The sequence below is a fragment of the Oryctolagus cuniculus genome, chromosome 17 (assembly GCF_964237555.1).
Source record: "Oryctolagus cuniculus chromosome 17, mOryCun1.1, whole genome shotgun sequence".
In the NCBI taxonomy this organism is placed as follows: domain Eukaryota; kingdom Metazoa; phylum Chordata; class Mammalia; order Lagomorpha; family Leporidae; genus Oryctolagus; species Oryctolagus cuniculus.
In genome coordinates, this window is record NC_091448.1 from 12,007,850 (window position 1) to 12,027,787 (window position 19,938).

General features: G+C 45.2%; 1 protein-coding gene across 26 annotated transcripts in view; it reads right to left on the bottom strand.

Moving 5' to 3' along the window:
- Nucleotides 1-19,938, bottom strand: part of CEP112 (centrosomal protein 112) — a 521,685-nt gene that overhangs the window by 88,414 nt on the left and 413,333 nt on the right. For all 26 annotated transcript variants that reach the window (XM_051825862.2, XM_070060425.1, XM_070060419.1 and 23 more), the window contains one exon: nucleotides 16,116-16,265. In XM_051825862.2, the coding sequence (XP_051681822.2) occupies nucleotides 16,116-16,265 (150 nt within the window). The remainder of the gene's footprint in view (nucleotides 1-16,115; nucleotides 16,266-19,938) is intronic.

A 19,938-nucleotide genomic window follows, 5' to 3' on the forward strand; every position in this document is an offset into this window, starting at 1 on the left:
GTCAAAAAAAAAAAAAAAAAAAAAAAAAAAAAAAAAAAAAAAAAAAAAAAAAAACAAACCCTGGATGGGCTCTGAAAGCTGGGTGGAGAGTGGATTTTGGATCCTCTATGTCTAACTTAGTGGTGTATCATTGTTAGAAATTAGAATGGCATCAGAAGATATAAGATGGAAACTCAAAAGTCCCGCATGCCCCCAGAGAAGCACTCGTATCTATCTGGAGAGCCATTCAGGAAATTTAAATCGTAAATGGCCTCCTGTGCTCTTCTCACGTGCTACCTCCTGGCAATCCTGCCTTATTTTCACAGAGAGATCGCCTGCACTCTTTGCATAGATGTATTCTAATTTGCTTCCCCCAGCTATTTGCTCAAACAATGCTGCAAAGATGCTGTGTGTACTGCAAGTGTATCCATGGGAGGAATTCCAGCCAGCGGAGCTTCTGAGCCAAAGGCCAAGTGTAGACACAACCACGCAGTCCTCCAGAGAGACGGCGCTCACTTCACTCCCGGCAGCAGTGCACGAGGCCGCCTGTTTCCCTGTAACTTCGCTACTGGGTATGTTTTCAAGTTCAATGTTTATGGCGACTGGGCCCTTCAAAACTTCGTGCTTTGGATTTCTCTGTAACGATGAATGAGAATGAGCATGCTTTTCACATGCTTGCTGGACATTTGTGTTTTGTCTGTGAGTTCTGGGTTCACGTCCTTTGCTCTGTCCCCTGGGTTGCTAGACGTTTCCTGCTGACTTCTAAGCACTCTTTGTAAGGAGGGAAATCACAGTGATGTAAGGGTTCTCCGGCAGAGTTCTTCGTGCCGGACTGAAGCTGAGAGACTCCTGGCACGGACATCAGCTGAGGAGGGCTCGGGATAGGGTCACATCAGAGCAAGAAACACACTCAAGGACTCAGGCGATAGACTTGAGATACACTGGGATGAAGGAAAGAAAGAACAAAGATGAGCTCCAAGTTTCTGACAGGAAACAGAAAGATGGGGTGACCCCCATAGACCAGAAAGAAGAGCCAATCTGGAAGGGCGGAGAATTAAACAATGTTTAGTTTCTGACGTTCAGAGAGTGGTGCATCTTCCAAAAGAAGATGATTTACGGGCAGTGCCAGATACAGGACTGAGCCAGGAATCCGGCCGGGGCTTCTGGGAGTCCTCTGCAGAGTGACAGCTGAAGTCACAGAGGAGATGAGCTCACCGTGGCAAGGAGAAGGAGTTCAAAGCGCAGGACAGACTGGAGGAACACCCACCAGGAGGAGGAGAGGCCAGAGGAAAAGGCCTTTCACGGAAGCCAGGAGATGAGTGGGATGAGTGAGTTTCTAGACCAGGGGTTGGCAAACTAGGGCCAGCAGGCCAGACTCAGCACTTGCTTGTTTTTGTAAATTAAGTTTTACTGGAGCACAGCCATGCACATTTGCTGACACACTATACATGGCTGCTTTTATCTCACAGTGCAAGGGCAGAGTAGCTGTATGGCCTGCGAAGCCCAGCAGTTGTATGGCCAAAGAGCAGAGTTTATGGGCCTCCGAAACCCAGCTTTTTTCTCCTCTCCCTTCTCTCTCCTCTTCCTTGCCCTCTCCTCCCCTTCCCTCTCTCTGTCTCTTCTCATCCCCTCTCCCTTCCTCTCCCCTTCTCCTCTCCTCCTCCTCTTTTTTTTTTTTTTTTTTTTTTTTTTTAACTATCTGGCCCTTTACAGAAAAAAGTTGACAACCCCTGTTCTAGAAGGAAAATTGTTGGTCAATACAGCCAAATACTACATAGAGTTAAAGGATGGTCAGAAGTAGCAAAATACTGCTGGATTTGGAAAAGAGATAAAAGGTCATTTTATAAGCTTTCTGAAGTATGTTGGGTTTATAAAAAGCACTTTAAAAGAATGGATGGAAGAGTTGAATCATATGCACACCTGAAGAGCAAGAGGCTGGTTGATAGCTCGCAAGAGTTATAGGAGGGACAGTAGAATGTGGTCTATGCGCCTGTCTGACCACCCGCCCCTTGTGATAAGGGTGAGCATCACCATGACCGCAGGACTGCAGCTAGGAGTCAGCTACATCAAGAGAGCGGAAAGGGAACTGCCGCAGCAGCAAGCGTTTGCTAACTGCCTCTTGAAGAACACAGGCTGCGGCAAGGTGCACCTCCCTCCTCAGCACACTTCCTGCAGAATTCTCCACACGGCGACAGTCAGCTGGCTCCACAGTGCCCCTGGATGGTGCTGTCCCCAGCGATGAAGCTGGGAGATAGGAAAACAAGACCCAGGCGTTGACTACTCCCAGGAATCAATGCTGGGAAGCAAGGGAGAACACCGTGATAGTTGCCAGACGAGGCACGGACTTCAGTACTGACAAATGGTGAGAGAGTCATCAAAGGCTGACCAGAAATATCAGAGACACTGGGGAAGCCCCCGACTAGATCAAGACATCACAAAATTATGTGACAAAGTTAACTTCTTAATCACTGTCAGGGCTTCCGTTAACTAGGAGTCTATATAACTCAATGCTTCCGAATGTTCACATGTATGCAAAATATGATTCTGTTGTATACACAGAGGTGATATATACATAGCAATCATTTGATAATTTGGGTTGTGGAGGCTTACATTTGTAAATTTTAGGAATCATGTTCATCAAACTACCTCTGACATAGTTCAGAATTATCAAGGATTAACAATCTCCAAAGAATTATTTGTGACATTTTTAAAATATAAAAAAAATCCTACATAATCTATATATGTTCCAATAGTTGATTAATCCACCTAATTCATGTTTTGGACGATGCGATAAAAAAATCAATCACAAATCACCCATTGGCTGCCAAAGAGCATTGAGGAAGGGGACTCCGTCCCACCTGCATTCTTTGAGTCACTTTCTCACTCACATTTCCTCACCAAACCTTAACAGATTCCTTGTACACACACACACACACACACACACACAGACACACAGAGCAAGGTTCCAGGGGCTAAAAACGCTTTTCATAACACTTGAAGGATTCTGCCCCCTGAACCAAGAACCTTTTCTGACTAGTTTTTGAACAAAATGAAAATCTACCAGAGCCTAGCCCTGGGGGAAAGGTACAGGGACAATGCTTTTGAGGAAGAACGTTCACTTCTTCGCTCATTTGTTGCTGCCGCTGCTCCTCGGTCTAGGAAGCGAGGTCGTGATTCACTGCCACGTGGCACCGAGCTTGTGTTGCAGAGCTTTCCTCCCTGAAAATGCTAAGGTGACTAAATGGCTCGGGCTTCCTTCCTGAGCGACCAGGCAAGCCTTCTTGGGTGGGATGGAAAGTGCGTTTCTATTCTTAGCAGTATTAATGCTAATTCAGGAGGGCACAAAGAACAGTGCCCTTAGGACTGCGTGCGTGCAGGGGAGACAAGAACTACATGATGGACAGGTCCTAAACAAAGCTATAGGATGCTAGGCATTGGGATTTCTTTGTGTTTCTCAATGCCACTAAAACCCTACAATGAGGTTTGTAATTTTATTCTTTGGGAAATGGATTCCTGTAAGCTTTTAGCACAGTGAGAACTGCCCAGTCTTATGAAATATTCTCTCCCCCTTCAAGCCCTTCTGGTAACACAGACCAGATTTCTCGACGTCCTACTGGTAGCCGACCTTTTCTCGTGAACTCCAGTCAGTGGCCAGGGGAGAGAAGCATCAGTGCTTTAAAATCTCTCTTCTATGCCTGCGAGCAAAAATTTTTACAACCTTTCTCCTTGATATGAAATCTCTGCTTGGACATCTGGCTTCACAGTGAGGAACTTTCAATACACTAGCTTCAAAGACAGGACTCAGCCTTGGGGGTGCAGCGATGCCAGACAATGCTCCGCAGTCTCCTCGCATTCCCCCGAAATGCACTTCTGGGAGCTCAGATCCCTGGGCGCCGGCCCACAGTCTTCTGGGAGCCTTTTCCCGGGAGTGCACACCTTATGTTTCCAGGTAATAAATACAAGGTGAAGGTTATTTGGTTAGATTCTGCCGAATGAGGCAAAACATATCACTGTTACTACAAAACCTGAGTTCTTTTCCTCTATTTGCTATACCGTCACGAAATATTTGAGTTTGCTGCTATGAATGAAATAATTTGAGGACACAGGACACACGCGTTCATTCTGTGTATTGCTGGCACCCCACTGCATGTGCTTGTTCTGAAGCAGCTTAGAGTCCAGCTGCTGAAAACCAGAATTAATCAAAATAAAAGGCCACAGTGTCCTATGCGCAATTCTAAAATCCAGAAATCCTCTGAAAACCACCAATTCTTTGTGAAAGGCTGCAGTGGACTTCTGTGGTTGCAGAACCTGACTGATGTGGTCAGGGTCTTTATAATCCCCACTTGCCACACTGACCGGGGACAGTCACAAGTGCCGCTGCTGACTGATGTGTCTGTCTGAGCCCGCATCACCTTCCCAGAATCTGCAAACACAGGCAACCTCAGGGATTTGGGCAAGAGGCTGTGGACCAGAATACAGCGCAGCAGGAACTTCACTGGGGAAACCAACAAGGCTGGCCGGAGCCTCTCACTCTGACACTGCACAGGAAAGACACTCGGGTCTTAAAGGGAAAGGACGTCTTCCATGGAGCTCATGGGCCTTTCGCGGGGGGCCCAGGGGTGGGGACAGGGGAGCCACGTCCAGGCAGGCGCTGTTCAAGGTCGCTTGTTTCAGGACCTCTTTCCATTCGGAAAAAGCAGCAGCTCCAAAGAGGCTTTATGTGGGTTACATCTGTTGATAGTCATCACATTAAAAATCAAAGCTAAGAAATATCAAGATATCTAATTTCTAAATGAATCAAAAATACCCAGTAGCAAACCCAGTATATGTGAACATGAGTATCTCATTTTAATACCAAGTAACTATTTTCATTTTCTCCCATCTAACCCCTACTAGCCAGGCCTGACCCTGCTCAGCTTCTAAGATCAGATGAGATTGGGCGCGTTCAGGTTAATAGGGCTGCAGACAAACTATTTTCTAAAGCAAAAATAAATTAATCTGACGAGTAATTTAAACATTCTTATAACTCTTTTTAATGTCTGGTTTAATAGAAGGCAGCTGGATTCTCCTACCTGCTTCTGCATTCAATATTTTGAAAAATGCTGCTTTTATTGAAGTACAGGGAAAAGAAAAAAACCTAGTCTCATATAGAAGTGGTCAGACAAGGGAGGGCTATTTCAGTAGCTTATCAGATGTTTGGGGGGTATTCTTTGTTATTATACCAAAAGCTGACAAGTGATAATTCCTTAAAAGTTAGCTGCAATATGGGGTCCGAAACTGTATCAGGGAATTCTGTGTACGGAGCCGTTAAAATCCATGAGCCTCTTTGGTAGTTTGAACGGATCTGTTGCCCAGGCATGGTTTTGTACCTTCAGGTAGGCACTGGTCACTTAGAAAACATAATTCAGTGAGTTACACAAATCTTCCAAATCTGGATCCACTTCATCCTCCTTCTCCCCTACTTCCCGTCCACATCACCAAGAAAACCACTGATCTCATCAGAGGAGTCTTTAACTATTGGGAAGCTGTCAAGCTCACAGTGGTGCGCTGGCTTGCCAAAACTCCAAGTTTTGCTTGAAAGTGTAAATTTTATCATTAGCAACAACACAGCCGGGTGCTATCCTTGAAGTGTCAGAGTCCCCTCGCTCGTTTTCAGGAGGACGTCCGCCAAAGACTCAGGTCTGAAGCAGCTCAGGTTGTCTGTCACTCGTTCTCCCGGAGCCAGTCAGGTTCAGTTCACGCTCAGACAAACGCACAACTGCTTTTCCTCGAGACAGCCACCCGTCTTTGGCAGGCAGCAGAAGTGCTTTGTGTGTACTTCCTATTAATATTAACAGAGATGTGTCCTCAAGGTCTGAGATTTAATAAAACTAACACATTGTATTGCTTCACTTTTCCTTTTTTTTTTTTTTAACCACAAGTATGTGATGGGAATGAGAAAAGAATGACTGCAGTGTGATCTGATGTCGGCGCCTCGTTGCGTGCTTAGGCACCAGCAGGTTTACCCACTGCTGCTTCTCTGTCATCAGTGCAAAGGTTACACAGTGAGAAAGGCAGTGGTATCTCTGTGTCATTATGAAAACTGCCTTGACCCTGTGGAACCCCTGAAAAAGGTCTCAGGGGCCCACAGGAATACAAGGACAAACCCGGAGGACTGCCAGTTTACAACACAAAATGTTTCTATGCCACCTTGCCAAGTATGGGCTTTATCCTGTAGGTCAAGGAAATCCAAAGGTGGACTTTAAGGAATAACTAACATACTCACATGTGTGTTTAGAAAGGCTATCTTATCTACAACATGAGACTGAAGACAGGCGGACTGTGGGAGGGGCTATGCCCAGCAAGGCCAGAGAAGAGTAAGGTCCAATTAAGAAGAAGGGAAGAACTATGACTGGGGAGCAGATTATAAGTTTAGAATATCTAAGAGTTTCCCCTAGGGACTGATCGATGAGAACAAGGGAAGGGAAGAATCCATTTAGAAGAACTCCTAGGAATCGGACTGGAGTGACTTTGGTGGTATTTTTATTCAGATAATCAACGCAAGAACAGCAGTTTAGGGCTAGGGGAAGGTCAAAAGGAAGAGGAATTAATCTTACCACATGTACAGTTTGAGCATCCCATGACCACCTACTGAGAAATATCCCACTGTAGCTAGAAGGAAATGTGGACTGAGAATTCAGGGGAGAAGTCTGGATAGAGTGAGATTCAAAGTCCACCTGTGTGACATCCACAAGGAGGAGGCAACTGGCCAGGGCAGTGTGCAGTGAGGCCCTGTGCAATGCTATTACTTGAGCATTTTTAACAAGGCAGAAGATAAAGGAACAGGACTGGGAAAGAGAGTTCCAGAAAGGTAGACGGCTCTAGGTAAGTGCTGCTGCGGGTTTTCAGAAGCTGGTTAGCGTCGTATGAGTGCTCAGCATTTCTCCACAAACCCCCCTACCTGCAAAAGATGAGTGGCCTTTCTCCCAGTCTTGGTTGAGATCGGCTTTAATCCACATCCATCAAACAGTCTTCACAAGGGTCCAGACAACCCCTCCCCCATTTCCTCTCCTCTATGAAATCCTCTCATTACTTGGTTAATGCCACTACTAGGACTGTTGGTTGCTATTCTCACCCTGTCTTTTATACTACAGTGTCTGTCTGTTTACAGGAGTTGATAATGGAACAAACCAAGGCCTTCACCATCCAGGCAGTCAACCAAATGCTGCTACAGGGATATACTCGGCTCCCCACCCAGGAGACAGTGGCTTGGGATGTCACCCCATGCCAGCACAGAGTACCTCGTCGTCCCATGTCAGCATGAAGTAGCTCTAAACACAGATCATCATCCCTCTACCCTTCCTGGACTTTTGAGGCTGATGTAATCTGATATAACTCTTGCTTTATAAAAAAACAAAAGGGGGAAATGTTAGTAAAATGGCACAGTCTTATCTAGAGCGCGATCTTCACCCCAGGTCTTCACTTCATCCCAGGCTCTAGGCACCACCGCCATTGCTGGCAGCCAGGTGACCACATGGCCCAACACTGGTGTCAGTTCCACCCCCATCCTAATGGGATTCGCTGCTCCTACTTTCCTGCCTTCCCCCTGGCAAAGTTTTAAGAGGACCTGTTCCTGAACATGTGGCTTTCTTGCTCCCTCTCTCTCTGTCTCTTAATCTCTCTCTTATGCTCTCTCTCTCTCTTGATCTCTCTCTAACACTCTCCTCCCTCTTTTCCTTCTTCGCCCCTTCCCTCCCATCTGTTAGATTCCTCCAATAAACCCTTTCCCTTAAAAAAAAAAAAAAAGCATCAGGGCTGGCGCTGTGGTGCAGTGGGATAATGCCCTGGCCTGAAGCACCGGTATCCCATAAGGGTGCTGGTTCAAGACCTGGCTGCTCCCCTTCCAACCCAGCTCTCTGCTATGGCCTGGGAAAGCAGAAGATGGGCCACGTCCTTGGGCCCCTGCATCTGTGTGGGAGACCCGGAAGAAGCTCCTGGCTCCTGGCTTCGGATCGGTGCAGCTCCAGTTGTTGTGGACAATTGGGGAGTGAACCAGAGGATGGAAGACCTCTCTCTCTCTCTCTCTCTCTCTCTCTCTCTGCCTCTTCTCTCTCTGTGTAACGCTGACTTTCAAATAAATCAATAACTCTTTAAAAAAAGCAGCTGGTTAGGGACATATTAAATTATTGCTCTGAGATGTTCCAGGTTTTCTACAAGAGTAGCTATACGATTTCCCTGTTCCACACATGTGGACAGAAATGAGGCTGATGACATGGGTATTCTTTGCCATTCACTCTTTTGCACTATTGTGACCCACTATCAAGAGGACACTCCAGGCAGCTATGAGTATAAGGATACTGGACAGACATGCAGAGCTGAGGTCAAACTCAGTCAATGCTCAGCCTGAATCCAAGCCGCATCAGGGACCCACAGACATAGGAAATAAGAGTAAAAACTAGCAAAAATGCATTCACAGAACATGGGGTAGTAAGGCAGACACAATACAAAACAAACAGGCCGGCCCCATGGCTCAATAGGCTAATCTTCCACCTAGCGGCACCGGCACACCAGGTTCTAGTCCGGGTTGAGGCGCCGGATTCTGTCCCGGTTGCCCCTCTTCCAGGCCAGCTCTCTGCTGTGGCCCGGGAAGGCAGTGGAGGATGGCCCAAGTCCTTGGGCCCTGCACCCCATGGGAGACCAGGAGAAGCACCTGGCTCCTGCCTTTGGATCAGCGCAGTGCGCTGGCCACAGTGCGCCAGCCATGACGGCCATTGGAGGGTGAACTAACAGCAAATAGGAAGACCTTTCTCTCTGTCTCTCTCACTATCCACTCTGCCTGTCAAAAAAAAAAAAAAAAAAAAAAAGACTTATAAAAACAAACAAACAAACAAAAAAACAGTTAAACAGCAAAACCATCAAAATCTGTGGCCAAGGAGAGAAGCAGGATTCCGCAGTGCACAGAAGCGCTGTGCTCCGGCCCTACTTCCAAATCTGCCAGTGTCCCTGAATCATTATTTTGTGCAAGTCGACAAGGTCCTGGACCTCTCCTAATCTCACCAGCCCCGGAGAAGAGGATGCGTGGTGGCCTCACCCTCCTCTCGGCGGAGGGTGCGAGGTACAGGCAGGGCTGCCTGCGAGGGCGGTGAAGCTTTCGGGACGGCACGGGTGCGCCGCAGCGCAGTGTCATTCAGGATGCAAAGGACAGGCGCTGCAGTGTGGCCGAGCGGGCTAAGCCTTGGCCTGCGGCACCAGCATCCCACGTGGGCGCCGGTTCCAGCCCCGCTGCTCCACTTCTGATCCAGCTCTCTGCTAATGTGCCTGGGAAGGCAGCGGAGGATGGCCCAAGTCCTCGGGACCCCCTGCACCTATGAGGGAGACCCAGAAGAAGCTCCTGGTTCCTGGCTATGGATTGGCCAAGCTCCAGCTGTTGCAGCCATCTAGGGAGTGAACAAGCGGATGGAAAACCTTTCTCTCTGTCTCTCCCTCTCTGTAACTCTATTTCTCAAATAAATAAATACATAAATCTTAAAAAATGCAAAGCACAGAAGACTCTCCTACTTTCCCATGTGGGTAGCACAAACCCCGAAATACCCTGAACACAGTTTCAGTGACTACAAGTTCGTCTCCACCCCAGCTCTTCCTTCCTTTTCTCCCCAGGTTGCAGACCCCTGGCACTGCCAATCACTTTCACTTCCAGAGAGAAGAGAAACGACTGCCCCTCAGAAGCCTCTGCTGCCCAGTTAACCAGTCACCCTGGTTAAGTACAGAAGTTGTCCTGGCTAACCTAACAGGTTCACACGATGCAGAAAGACCGCTTCAGAATACACCCAAGAAAGTGATGCCAGCCTTCCTCTCAGCAACAGTAAAAGCTGGAAGAGCAATGCTTACCCAGGGAAGAAAACGGGAGCAAGAATGCCTCACCCACCTAAGATGTCACTCAAACCTAAAGGTTCACGAGCAGGCGTTCTTAAATGTGGGAAAATTCAGGAAAGAGCAGTAACACCTAGTACTACCCAGCCAACTAAGGACTGAATTAGGGTGGGTCTTGGTGTAGTGGCCAGGACACCAGTTAGAAGGCCCCCACCTCCATCCCCACGCCCAGGTTCAATACCGATTCTGCTCTTGACTCCTCTTTCCCCGTAATGCAGGCCCTGAGAGGCAGTGGTGATGTTCAAGTGCCGGGGTTCCTGCTGCCCACATGGGAGACCTGCGTTGTCTTCCCCAGGCCCTGGCCCTGTTGTGGGCATTTAGGGATCGAACCAGTAGAGGGGAGCCCTCCTCTCCCCTCGTGTATCTGTCTCTCAAAATAAAAAGTGTTATAAAGCCTTTGAGAATGGAAATGTTATGGTAAAAGGTCTAGAGTCAGTGCGGCACCCATTTAAATATGGCTTAAGCATTAAGCTAAAGGATGCGGTTAAATAAGAACCGGGTCAGGGTGAGAATACTACCCAGAGCAGGAAGTAATCAGGAAGGGCTATGGAAGCTCGTACGAGAGTGCAAATGTGCTCACTCTGCAGCCAGAAATCGAATTCTGTCCAAATGGTCAACAAGTCCTTCTGTTCTACTTCTTCCTTTTATCTGTTGAATTAAGGTAAAATTAAATATCTTTCTAAAATGAAAAAATAGTATCACTAGTATTTGGTTATTTTGGGTGGGGGATTATTTATTTAAGAGACAGAGAGGGAACAAGTGAGAGATGAAACTCCCATTTGCTGATTCCCTTCCAAAATGCCCTCACCAGCTGGGGCCAGGCTTGGCTGAAGCCAGAGGTCGGGACCTCAACACATGAGTGTCAGGGACCCAACCATTTGAGCCCCACCTGATGCCTCCTTGGGCGCCCTTTAGCAGGAAGCTGGAACTGGGAACAGAGATGGGGTTCCAATACAGCCATTCTGATGCGGGATGCAGGTGTCCAACCAGCACGCCAACCACTGGGCCAGATGCCCGCCCTGAGAACAACATTCATTTTCTGTCTGGTGCTTCTTCCTTTGTTTCCTCACATGTCGCTGTTCACCTTAATTCTATGATGGTTATTTTTGGGTGACAGAATTTGGGGTGACTTTAAAAAGTTACTTTTTATCCCTTGCATATTCAATCATTTATGAAAGCATACGGCATTTTATATTTTTATAAAAATGTGTATATTTTCTTTAACAAAATAAGATAGATGCAAATATGCCATGATGTTAGTTAACGACATTGATTTTAGGGGCCGGTGCTGTGGCGCAGTGGGTTAATGCCCTGGCCTGAAGCGCTGGCATCCCATATGGGCCCCGGTTCTAGTCCTGGCTGCTCCATTTCCGATCCAGCTCTCTTCTATGGCCTGTAAAAGCAGTGGAAGATGGCCCAAGTCCTTGGGCCCCTGCACCTACGTGGGAGACCTGGAAGAAACTCCTGGCTCCTAGCTTCGGATCAGCACAGCTCCAGCCATTGAGGCCAATTGCGGAATGAACAATTGGATGGAAGACCTCTCTCTCTCTCTGCCTTTCCTCTTTCTGTGTAACTCTGAGTTTCAAATAAATAAATCTTAAAAAAAAAAAAACAGCATTGATTTTAGGTTGTAGGAATTTAGTTATTTTTTTCCTTGTACTCTACTGTATAGTTGAGGAACGAATGGGAGGTAAGAATTGGACCTTCTGTATCTACTACTGCAATGGATCTCTGCCATTCCTCCCACTGAGAGTGGCTTCTAGTTCCCTTCTTTTTGATTTTGAGCTGGCTCTGTGACCTGTCTTGACCAACAGAACATGGTGGAAGTGACATGGACTCTTCCTGGGGCATGCTTCAAGAGAAGCGTAGGTTCTGTCTTCTTTGATACAGCTGCCATGGGACAGTCTGACTCTTCCGTTAGAACAGCCATATAGAAAGGGCCTGGAACTGTCTCAGACAACCCAGCCCAGCCAAGCTTTTAGCCAAGTGTCACCTGCATTCCACCCCCATCACCACCCCATACCCCAGGAAGTGCTCCATCTGATGCCATACAATAAGCAGAAGAATCACAAGAACCACCCGCTGGCCTCTGCCCAAACTCCCGATTCCAAGCAGGATGGCATACACATAACTTCTGCTCTAAGCCAGAGATGTGGTTGCAGCAGAGGGAACTGTTCCAGAAGCTTGTCTTGGAATGGAAGCAGTGAGCTAACATGGTATATGATAAAGATATTTTTGCGCTTGATTTTCTTTTTTTTTTCCCCAGAAACCTTTTATTTCAGGTATACACACTTCATGCATTTCATAAATACAAACTCAGGAACACAGTAATCCATCCTACCCTGAATGTGCCCCATGTCGTCTGCTCTCGATTTTCCCAAGACAAGGTATTACAACATGAAGGACCTCTTTGTGTGGATTTGGGGTTTGTTCCTGTTACTCTTTTTACACCAAAGGGATTTTATTCAGTGAAAAGACCTTGGGCAGGGGGTAAAAAAGTTCATGGAAAATGTGTATCATGAAAAAACTATTTATGGATTTCAAGTATTTTTTGCACCAAAACAAACATCTTTTAATTCCATTTTCCACGAGCCTTTTGAAATCCTTTCAGACCTCATCTGTTGCTCGATGGACAGCAGAGGTGACACCTGTTATGTGTTCAACTACCACTGCTCCCCCGGGGTCTACCACTGCTCTCCCGGGGTCTACCACCGCTCCCCCGGGGTCTACCACCGCTCCCCCGGGGTCTACCACCGCTCCCCCTGGGTCTACCACCGCTCCCCCGGGGTCTACCACCGCTCCCACGGAGTCTACCACCGCTCCCCCGGGGTCTACCACCGCTCCCACGGGGTCTACCACCGCTCCCCCTGGGGTCTACCACCGCTCCCCCTGGGGTCTACCACCGCTCCCACGGGGTCTACCACCGCTCCCCCTGGGTCTACCACCGCTCCCCCTGGGTCTACCACCGCTCCCCCGGGGTCTACCACCGCTCCCCCGGGGTCTACCATTGCTCCCACAGGGTCTACCACTGCTCCCACAGGGTCTACCAGGGTCCTTCAGGCTGCTGGCTCTTCCTTCCTCACCAAATAATTTTTACTGCCTCTTATTACACAAGTGATGTCATCATTTAAATATGGATAACATAAGAAGATCACCACAAATCCATCACTCGGTAGTAAAATTTTACCAGTAGTAAAATTTTGATATAAAATTGAGGTTTTTTCCTCTTGATATGTACTTTTATTTGCAAAAATGAGTTCATATGTACATGTTTTATAACCAGCATTTTTGTTAGAAATGTGAACGTTCTCAACATCCTTAAATATCCTCCTCCAATATAGTTTTCAACACTATGTAGGTTTCTTTTTATATTTTATGGTGAAAAAATATGGAAAGGAGATGGAGAATGCCGGTGTGGGTGCCCGGAAGGTGTAAAATAGGAGCTCAAAAGATTGTTACGGTGTGAGTGGGTGCTAGAAGCATCGTTCTGCCTAGCTTAGCCTCATGCAATTCTTTAATTGCCACCTTAGGGCAAATACTGGAAATGGGTCAAAGGCTAGACATGTTTCTCGGGCAATTTAACAGTGATAGGTATTGGCAAATTACCCCCCACAAATGATGTTTTATCAAGCGATACTGCACCAGACCAGTGAACCTTTGAGGAAATTTTAGTAGACTACTTTATACCTCAAGTTCTCTTTAAAAAGTCACTTGGATGAAAGGTGCTATTCGCCCACGGGATCACTATCGTAAGCTCCAGCAGACTGGGGACTAGATTTACTCTCCCTCTCCATTCCTGATGACCAGCTCAAGAGAGCTCAGCTCATCTTCGGTCCAGAGGGGGTGAAGTATGTTTCACAGGAAGCATCCGCACTGTTTTACAGCACTATTAAATGTATCTACAGACAAAAGTAGTCGTTCCAGAAAACTGAGCCTCCTGGTGACGGTGCCTCCAAGCATCCACATGTCCGCAAGCATCTACCCATTTATGTATAAAACACTCACACGTGATGAGAATGTCCAAATCCAACAGCTGTTGGAAAAACACCATAGCATTCAGGAAGACGGAAGAGCAGAATGGGGCACTCCAGGTTCATTTTTGCACTTGGTCATCTGGCTCATTTTCGCAGACAGAAGGCAGGTCCGTGAGATACGGAGTTCACGGTTCATAGTCGACAGACTGGGACTTGACCCGGCCCCTTAGCAGCCTGGTCTTGGGCTAGCTGTTCAATCGCACAGCCCCAGTTTCCTCATTTGTAAACGCAGGACAGAAACAGTTTCCCCATAAAGATTACCATGAGGCTTGAATGAGATAACAGAACGTGAAATGATTGAAAATGTCTGGCAGAGAGCCTGGCACGTAGAGCATACTGAATAAATATCAGTTATTATTCCTGTTATTTTTTGTGATATAGCCTGAAAAAAACGAGCCAAGGAAATCACTGCTAATGAATCAATTACCTTAGCAACTTCAATGCACACTGGTTAAAAAAAGCAAGAACATCACTCACTTTACATATAAGCTGAGTGAGTGAACCAAAACTGACCTATATCATATCTATATTGCAATTTGTTTCTTTTCAGGTAACATGTGATATATGCAGTTTTTATATGTTATTTACAATACACTGCCGTCTTTTAAATTCAGTCTGTCATTTGGGCTTTATAATTAGGATCTGAATGCTTTCCACTTTTAACAGGTACATCGATTAAAACTGTGTAAGTAAATACTTCAAAATAGGCAATTATACTAACTATAAACTTTTCAAGATAGTTTTTAATCTTCAGAAAACAATACTAGAACTGTAATGTTAGGAGTAACTTAATTTTTTCCCTTTTTTCCTATATTGGGATTCAAGTATTATTAAAGTTTGTAAGTGACTGACTACTCGGTGTTTGGACAAAAAGTGGAAAAGAAATTCACTTAAAATGAAAATTTCATGTAATTTAAACAATTTATACCCCGTATGCAACTCAGCTCACGTGAAGCCAAGCAGTTCTACAGATCAATGGGCATGTCCTGAGCAATTGTAAATGAAAAAGTCTTGAAAGATGTTTTCAAATCCCCAGAATAAGAAACATCTTGTCTTCATGTCTCATAACACATGTGGCGGGAGCGGGGGAGGGAAGCTCACAGGTACAAATGCGGAGGGAAAGCAAGATGAACAAGGAAGAAAGGAGCCCTCGCTGTAAGTGAGGAGGCTGGTGTTGAGAACGCGGTTTTGTCCCTCTCTCAAGGCTTTCTATTCTAACCAGCGCTGCCCAGGATTGAAGGGTAATACAAAAAGCAACTTGCATTAACACTCACTTTTCCTTAAATGACTCAGATCGCCTATAATAGGCCACAGAAAAGGAAGATGGAGAGGTGAGGGGAAGGGGGCGGTGATGAAACCCCAATTTTTCTTTTCTTTTTCCTTGCTTTGTATGATTACTCCATATGCTTTCAGTATTGTTATAACAAAGTAAGTCACTGAAAAATAATCTTTTGCTGGGAATTCTTTAAAAAAATTTTTGTTCTCTTTTAAGCCTTATTTATAAAGGTTTCCAGATGCTTATCCTCCCAGATTAAGCACAGCATGATGCAGACACTTACAATAATATTCACTGCTATGAAGCCAAGAAAAAACGACTTTGAGTCTAACTGCCTATCACGTTAGGAATCAGGGTCCAGGGAATTTTCTGTTGCTATTAAAGGTGTGAGGCTCTGAAGTCATTTGGAAACAACGTAGGTTCTCAGCAGCAACAATCCACCCTGTCCTGTGTCAAAGTACATCAAATGGCTGGCATTCCAAGCCTTGAACAGGTTATTTCTCATTATGTGAATACATAATGAAAGGATGTGGGCGAAGAATAGAATGTAAATTGGAAGCTGACTTCTGAATGTATTAGCCAGCGGTAGGTATTGGGCTAAAACAGTCAGTCTAATTTCAAGAGACAATTCCAAAGTGGTTCTCAAGAGAAAGGACAGGGTATTTTTCAAATATTTGCTCAATGGGAATGGACTGGGCTTGCCAAAAATGACTTTTTATGCTGGCATGCGATCTCGGAGAGGGAAGTCAGCCTGAGTCACTGGAGACATCAAAGGCAGAGGCCAGTGAATGGAATTACTGCAGGCTGTGTGAACGAGGCAGATACCTGCACTCATCTGCCCGCCGCTGGGATCTCAGCCCTCCTTTTAATTACATTAAAGCAGCTGGTACCACTGGGTACTGAAGTCTTCCGATTACCTTGATTGCCCGGTCATTATCTCTAATCAGCTGCTGCTTCTCATCTTCAAACTTTTGTACAGCGTCCTGGAGCCGCCGTTCTGCAGCAAGCTGCTGCCGGCTGTTCTCCTCCTTCAGGGAGGAAACGGTGGTCTGAAGCTCTGCTATGATCTGAAATGAAAACAGCATGTTGCAACGGCGAGTTCTTCAGCGAGAGGCATCTACTTTATATGTATTTATGCTCAACAAAAGAATGGATTTGGCAAAACTGTATTCCACAAACTAAATATTTTCAATTAACATATCACACACTATAATGCATGAAATTCCACACAATAAAAGCCTATAATAAAACTGTGAATGGTGAACAACTGCTGAACCAAATATACTTGGAAGACATCTCCACTATAACATTCCTCAATATTTACTCACCAGAAGAAAGAACATCTGTGATCTCAAAAATATAAAAAGCGTCAGATTTTATTTTACTGAGAAGCAGACTCATTAGAATGAGAAAAATGACTCTGCCTTTCACAATGCTTTGAACTGTAATAAACAGAGAAAACAGCGAGCAGCAGTCACGTCCCACGGCCACCTCATTCTGCACAGTGAATTCTGCCCGCTTAGTGAAGCTGGTATACTCTGCAAAGCAATTTATGTTCTTATGTCATCTAATATTGTGAGACAAATACTACTGCCTGTCTTACATGAGTGAGGAAACAGAGGCACAGCTTTCACATTGCTGAAACTGACTTCCGACTAAGGAGATGGGCAGCATTTCAAGCATGTTGTCAGATCAATGGCTGCACCAATTGGCTCTTCAAGCAGCCAATTTTCTCTTTAAAATAAGGTATTAGAGAGTTTGCATTTCCAAGTCGGTTGTCTTCTTCCTTATACTTATGAAAATGTATTTCATTCAAATGGTGCATTTCAGAGATGTTTGTAGATTTTTTAGATTTATTTGAAAGGCAGAGTGATGCAGAGAGAGAGAGAGACAGAGACAGAGAGACAGAGAGAGAAAAGATCTTTCATCTTCTGGTTCACACTTCAAATTGCCCACAACAGCAGGGTTGGGCAGGCTGAAGCCGGGAGGCAGGAATTCCATCTGAGTCTCCCACATGGGTGGAAGGAACCAAGTACTTGAGCCATCACCTGCTGCTTTCCAAGGCACATGGCCAGGAAGCATATTAGCAAGGACTCGAACCAGGCACCCTGATTATGAACTGGGCACTCTGATATGGGAAACGAGTATCCCAAGCAGTGGCTTAGCCCACTGTGCCACAGCTCCTGCCCCTCTAGTGGAATCTGAGAATTGCTTCTCTCCAGGACAGGTTTCCTCCAGCTTCTCGACTCGGCCATCAGATGGGGAACTTTTAACACAACAGGCCTACTGAGAACACTGCCCTTCCTTTGGTATGGACGTGTCTGTCCATTTCCTTCTAAAATAGTGATGACTTTTTAAAAGCTGCTTCTAACAATATTAGGCCTTGGCTAGAATATGTTTCTATTGGTTCTCTGGAAGGGAGCTGGTAGGTAAGAAACTTTAGACAAATTTTTCCAATGATTGTTCAGTGACAAGACCAGATCATGGATTATAAAGCAACAAATAGAAACTGGAATTCCCCAGAAGCTAAGTCCTATGGAAATACTAGCTGTTGCTGCTGACATAAATAGCAGTATCTTTCCAATACAAGATTGGGTGTTTGTGCTCTTAGAAGTGAACAAACTCATTTCACAAAGCTTAGGATTTGGAATTTATAAATAATCAAATATTAAGACAACTGTGAAATGGCAAAATACATGGAAAACAGTGTATTACTAAATGCAAACTTGGGCCTTCTGCCATGAGCGGAGGAATTTATCTACTGAGCATGAAGGTGCTTTCATGTATTTTCTGAATTTTAATTAGATCTTTCCATTCTGGCATCAATTCAATTAATTCTCACAGCACTTCTGTGAGACAGGAAAGGTTAAGTTCTTACAGTAAATGTCAAAAACTGATGCACACAATAATCAAATCACTCCTAGTCATGGAGTCCAAGGAGCTGGGGGTAAGAGTGTCAGATTTCCTTGGCCTACCATGAAACTCAGGATTCATTTAAGAGCATAGGGCTAAATAGCAAAAATAACTGATTTCACTGTTTCAAGTTGAGTAGACTACAACTTTATATAGGTGGTGGGTTTAACTCTGGTGTGCGTGTGTGTATTTACTTCCATAAAATTTTATCACATGTGTAAATTTATATATCCCAAACTGTAGTCATGTAATCTATTTTTAAAGTATAAAGTATTCTTTTTTAAAGTTTTATTTATTTATCTGAAAGTATTTGAAAGTCAGAGTTACACAGAGAGAGAGAAGAGGCAGAGAGAGAGAAAGTCTTCTATCTGTTGGTTCACTCCCCAACTGGCCGCAACAGCTGGAGCTGAGCCACTCTGAAGCCAGGAGCCAGAAGCTTCTTCCAGGTCTCCCACATGGGTGCAGGGCCCAAGGACTTGTTCCATCTTCTACTGCTTTCTCAGGCCCTAGCAGAGAGCTAGATTGGAAGTGGAGCAGCTGGGACTTGAACTGGAGCCCATATGAGATGCCGGCACTGCAGGTGGTAGCTTAACCCGCTATGCCACAGCACCAGCCCCCTATTTTTTTTTCTTTAAAAAAGACACTAAGACTTGGGGCCTGGCACTGTGGTGTAGCTGAAAAAACCACCACCCATGGTGCCATTATCCTATGTGGGCACCAGTTCGAGTCCCAGCTGCTCACTTCTGATCCAGCTCCCTGCTAATACATCTGAGGAAGCAGCAGAGGATGGCCCAAGTGCTGGGACCTCTGCACCCATGTGGGAGACCTGGAAGAAGCTCCTGGCTCCTGGCTCTGGTTTGGCCCAGTGCTGGCACTGTGGCCATTTAGGGAATGAACTAGCTGGTGGAAGATCTCTCTTTCTCTCTGTCTCTGTCTCTCCCTCTCTCTCTGTAACTCTGCCTTTCACATAAATAAATCTTTAAAAAACTACTAAGACTGAAGTTAGCATAACTGACCAAAAACTGAAGATAAAAATATTTTGGGTTATTTCAAGTGACCACAAGGATGTGAAACAAGGACATCTCTCATTTTCAGAAGATTTAAGACAGGAATACATCAAAGAGGAATGAATAAGTGCAGGTTTTGGAAGGGACGAGTGAAGTCCAGAATGTTTTGAGGACAGCATGCTTGCTTTTGCATGGAAAATGAAACCTTACATTCTTGGTGGGAATAATGAGATCCCTTTGGGGGAAATAATGAGATTATCTTTGGAAAGCTGTTATTTAAACCCATGAAGGTGATACACAGGAGAGAATGTCCAGACTTCTCAGGAGAAATGCCTTAGCTAGGCAAATGGACAAATAGACAAACTGGCCACTAGACTGATTCAGAAGTTGGACATAGAGAGGTAGCTACAATATGGGAAATTTTTAAAAGCAGGATTTAATGTCTAAAACTGAGAAGCAGTCATAATAATCTGATTGACATGCTTTAGGTAAAGAGCCAAGACTGAGCCTTCGTGTTTGTTGTTTGCAGAACTAGAATATAAGAGAATGGACTATTTTCACCTTAGCCTGGTGCATATAACTGGCACTCAATAAATCTTTAAGGTTCAACAGTAATCATGATAAATAAGAAAAAAATCACTACCTGGCAATTTATCATGAGATAACTTAGCCTTTTATTAGAGCAATAATGTAAAGTTTCTGAGAAAAATGAAAGCAAATATACACAATCATAACCAAAATCTTCCACGTTAGAGTGAATTATAATTAAAAAACATTAAAACAAAATGCCACCATTAAACTGCTTACCCTGTACTAGCTT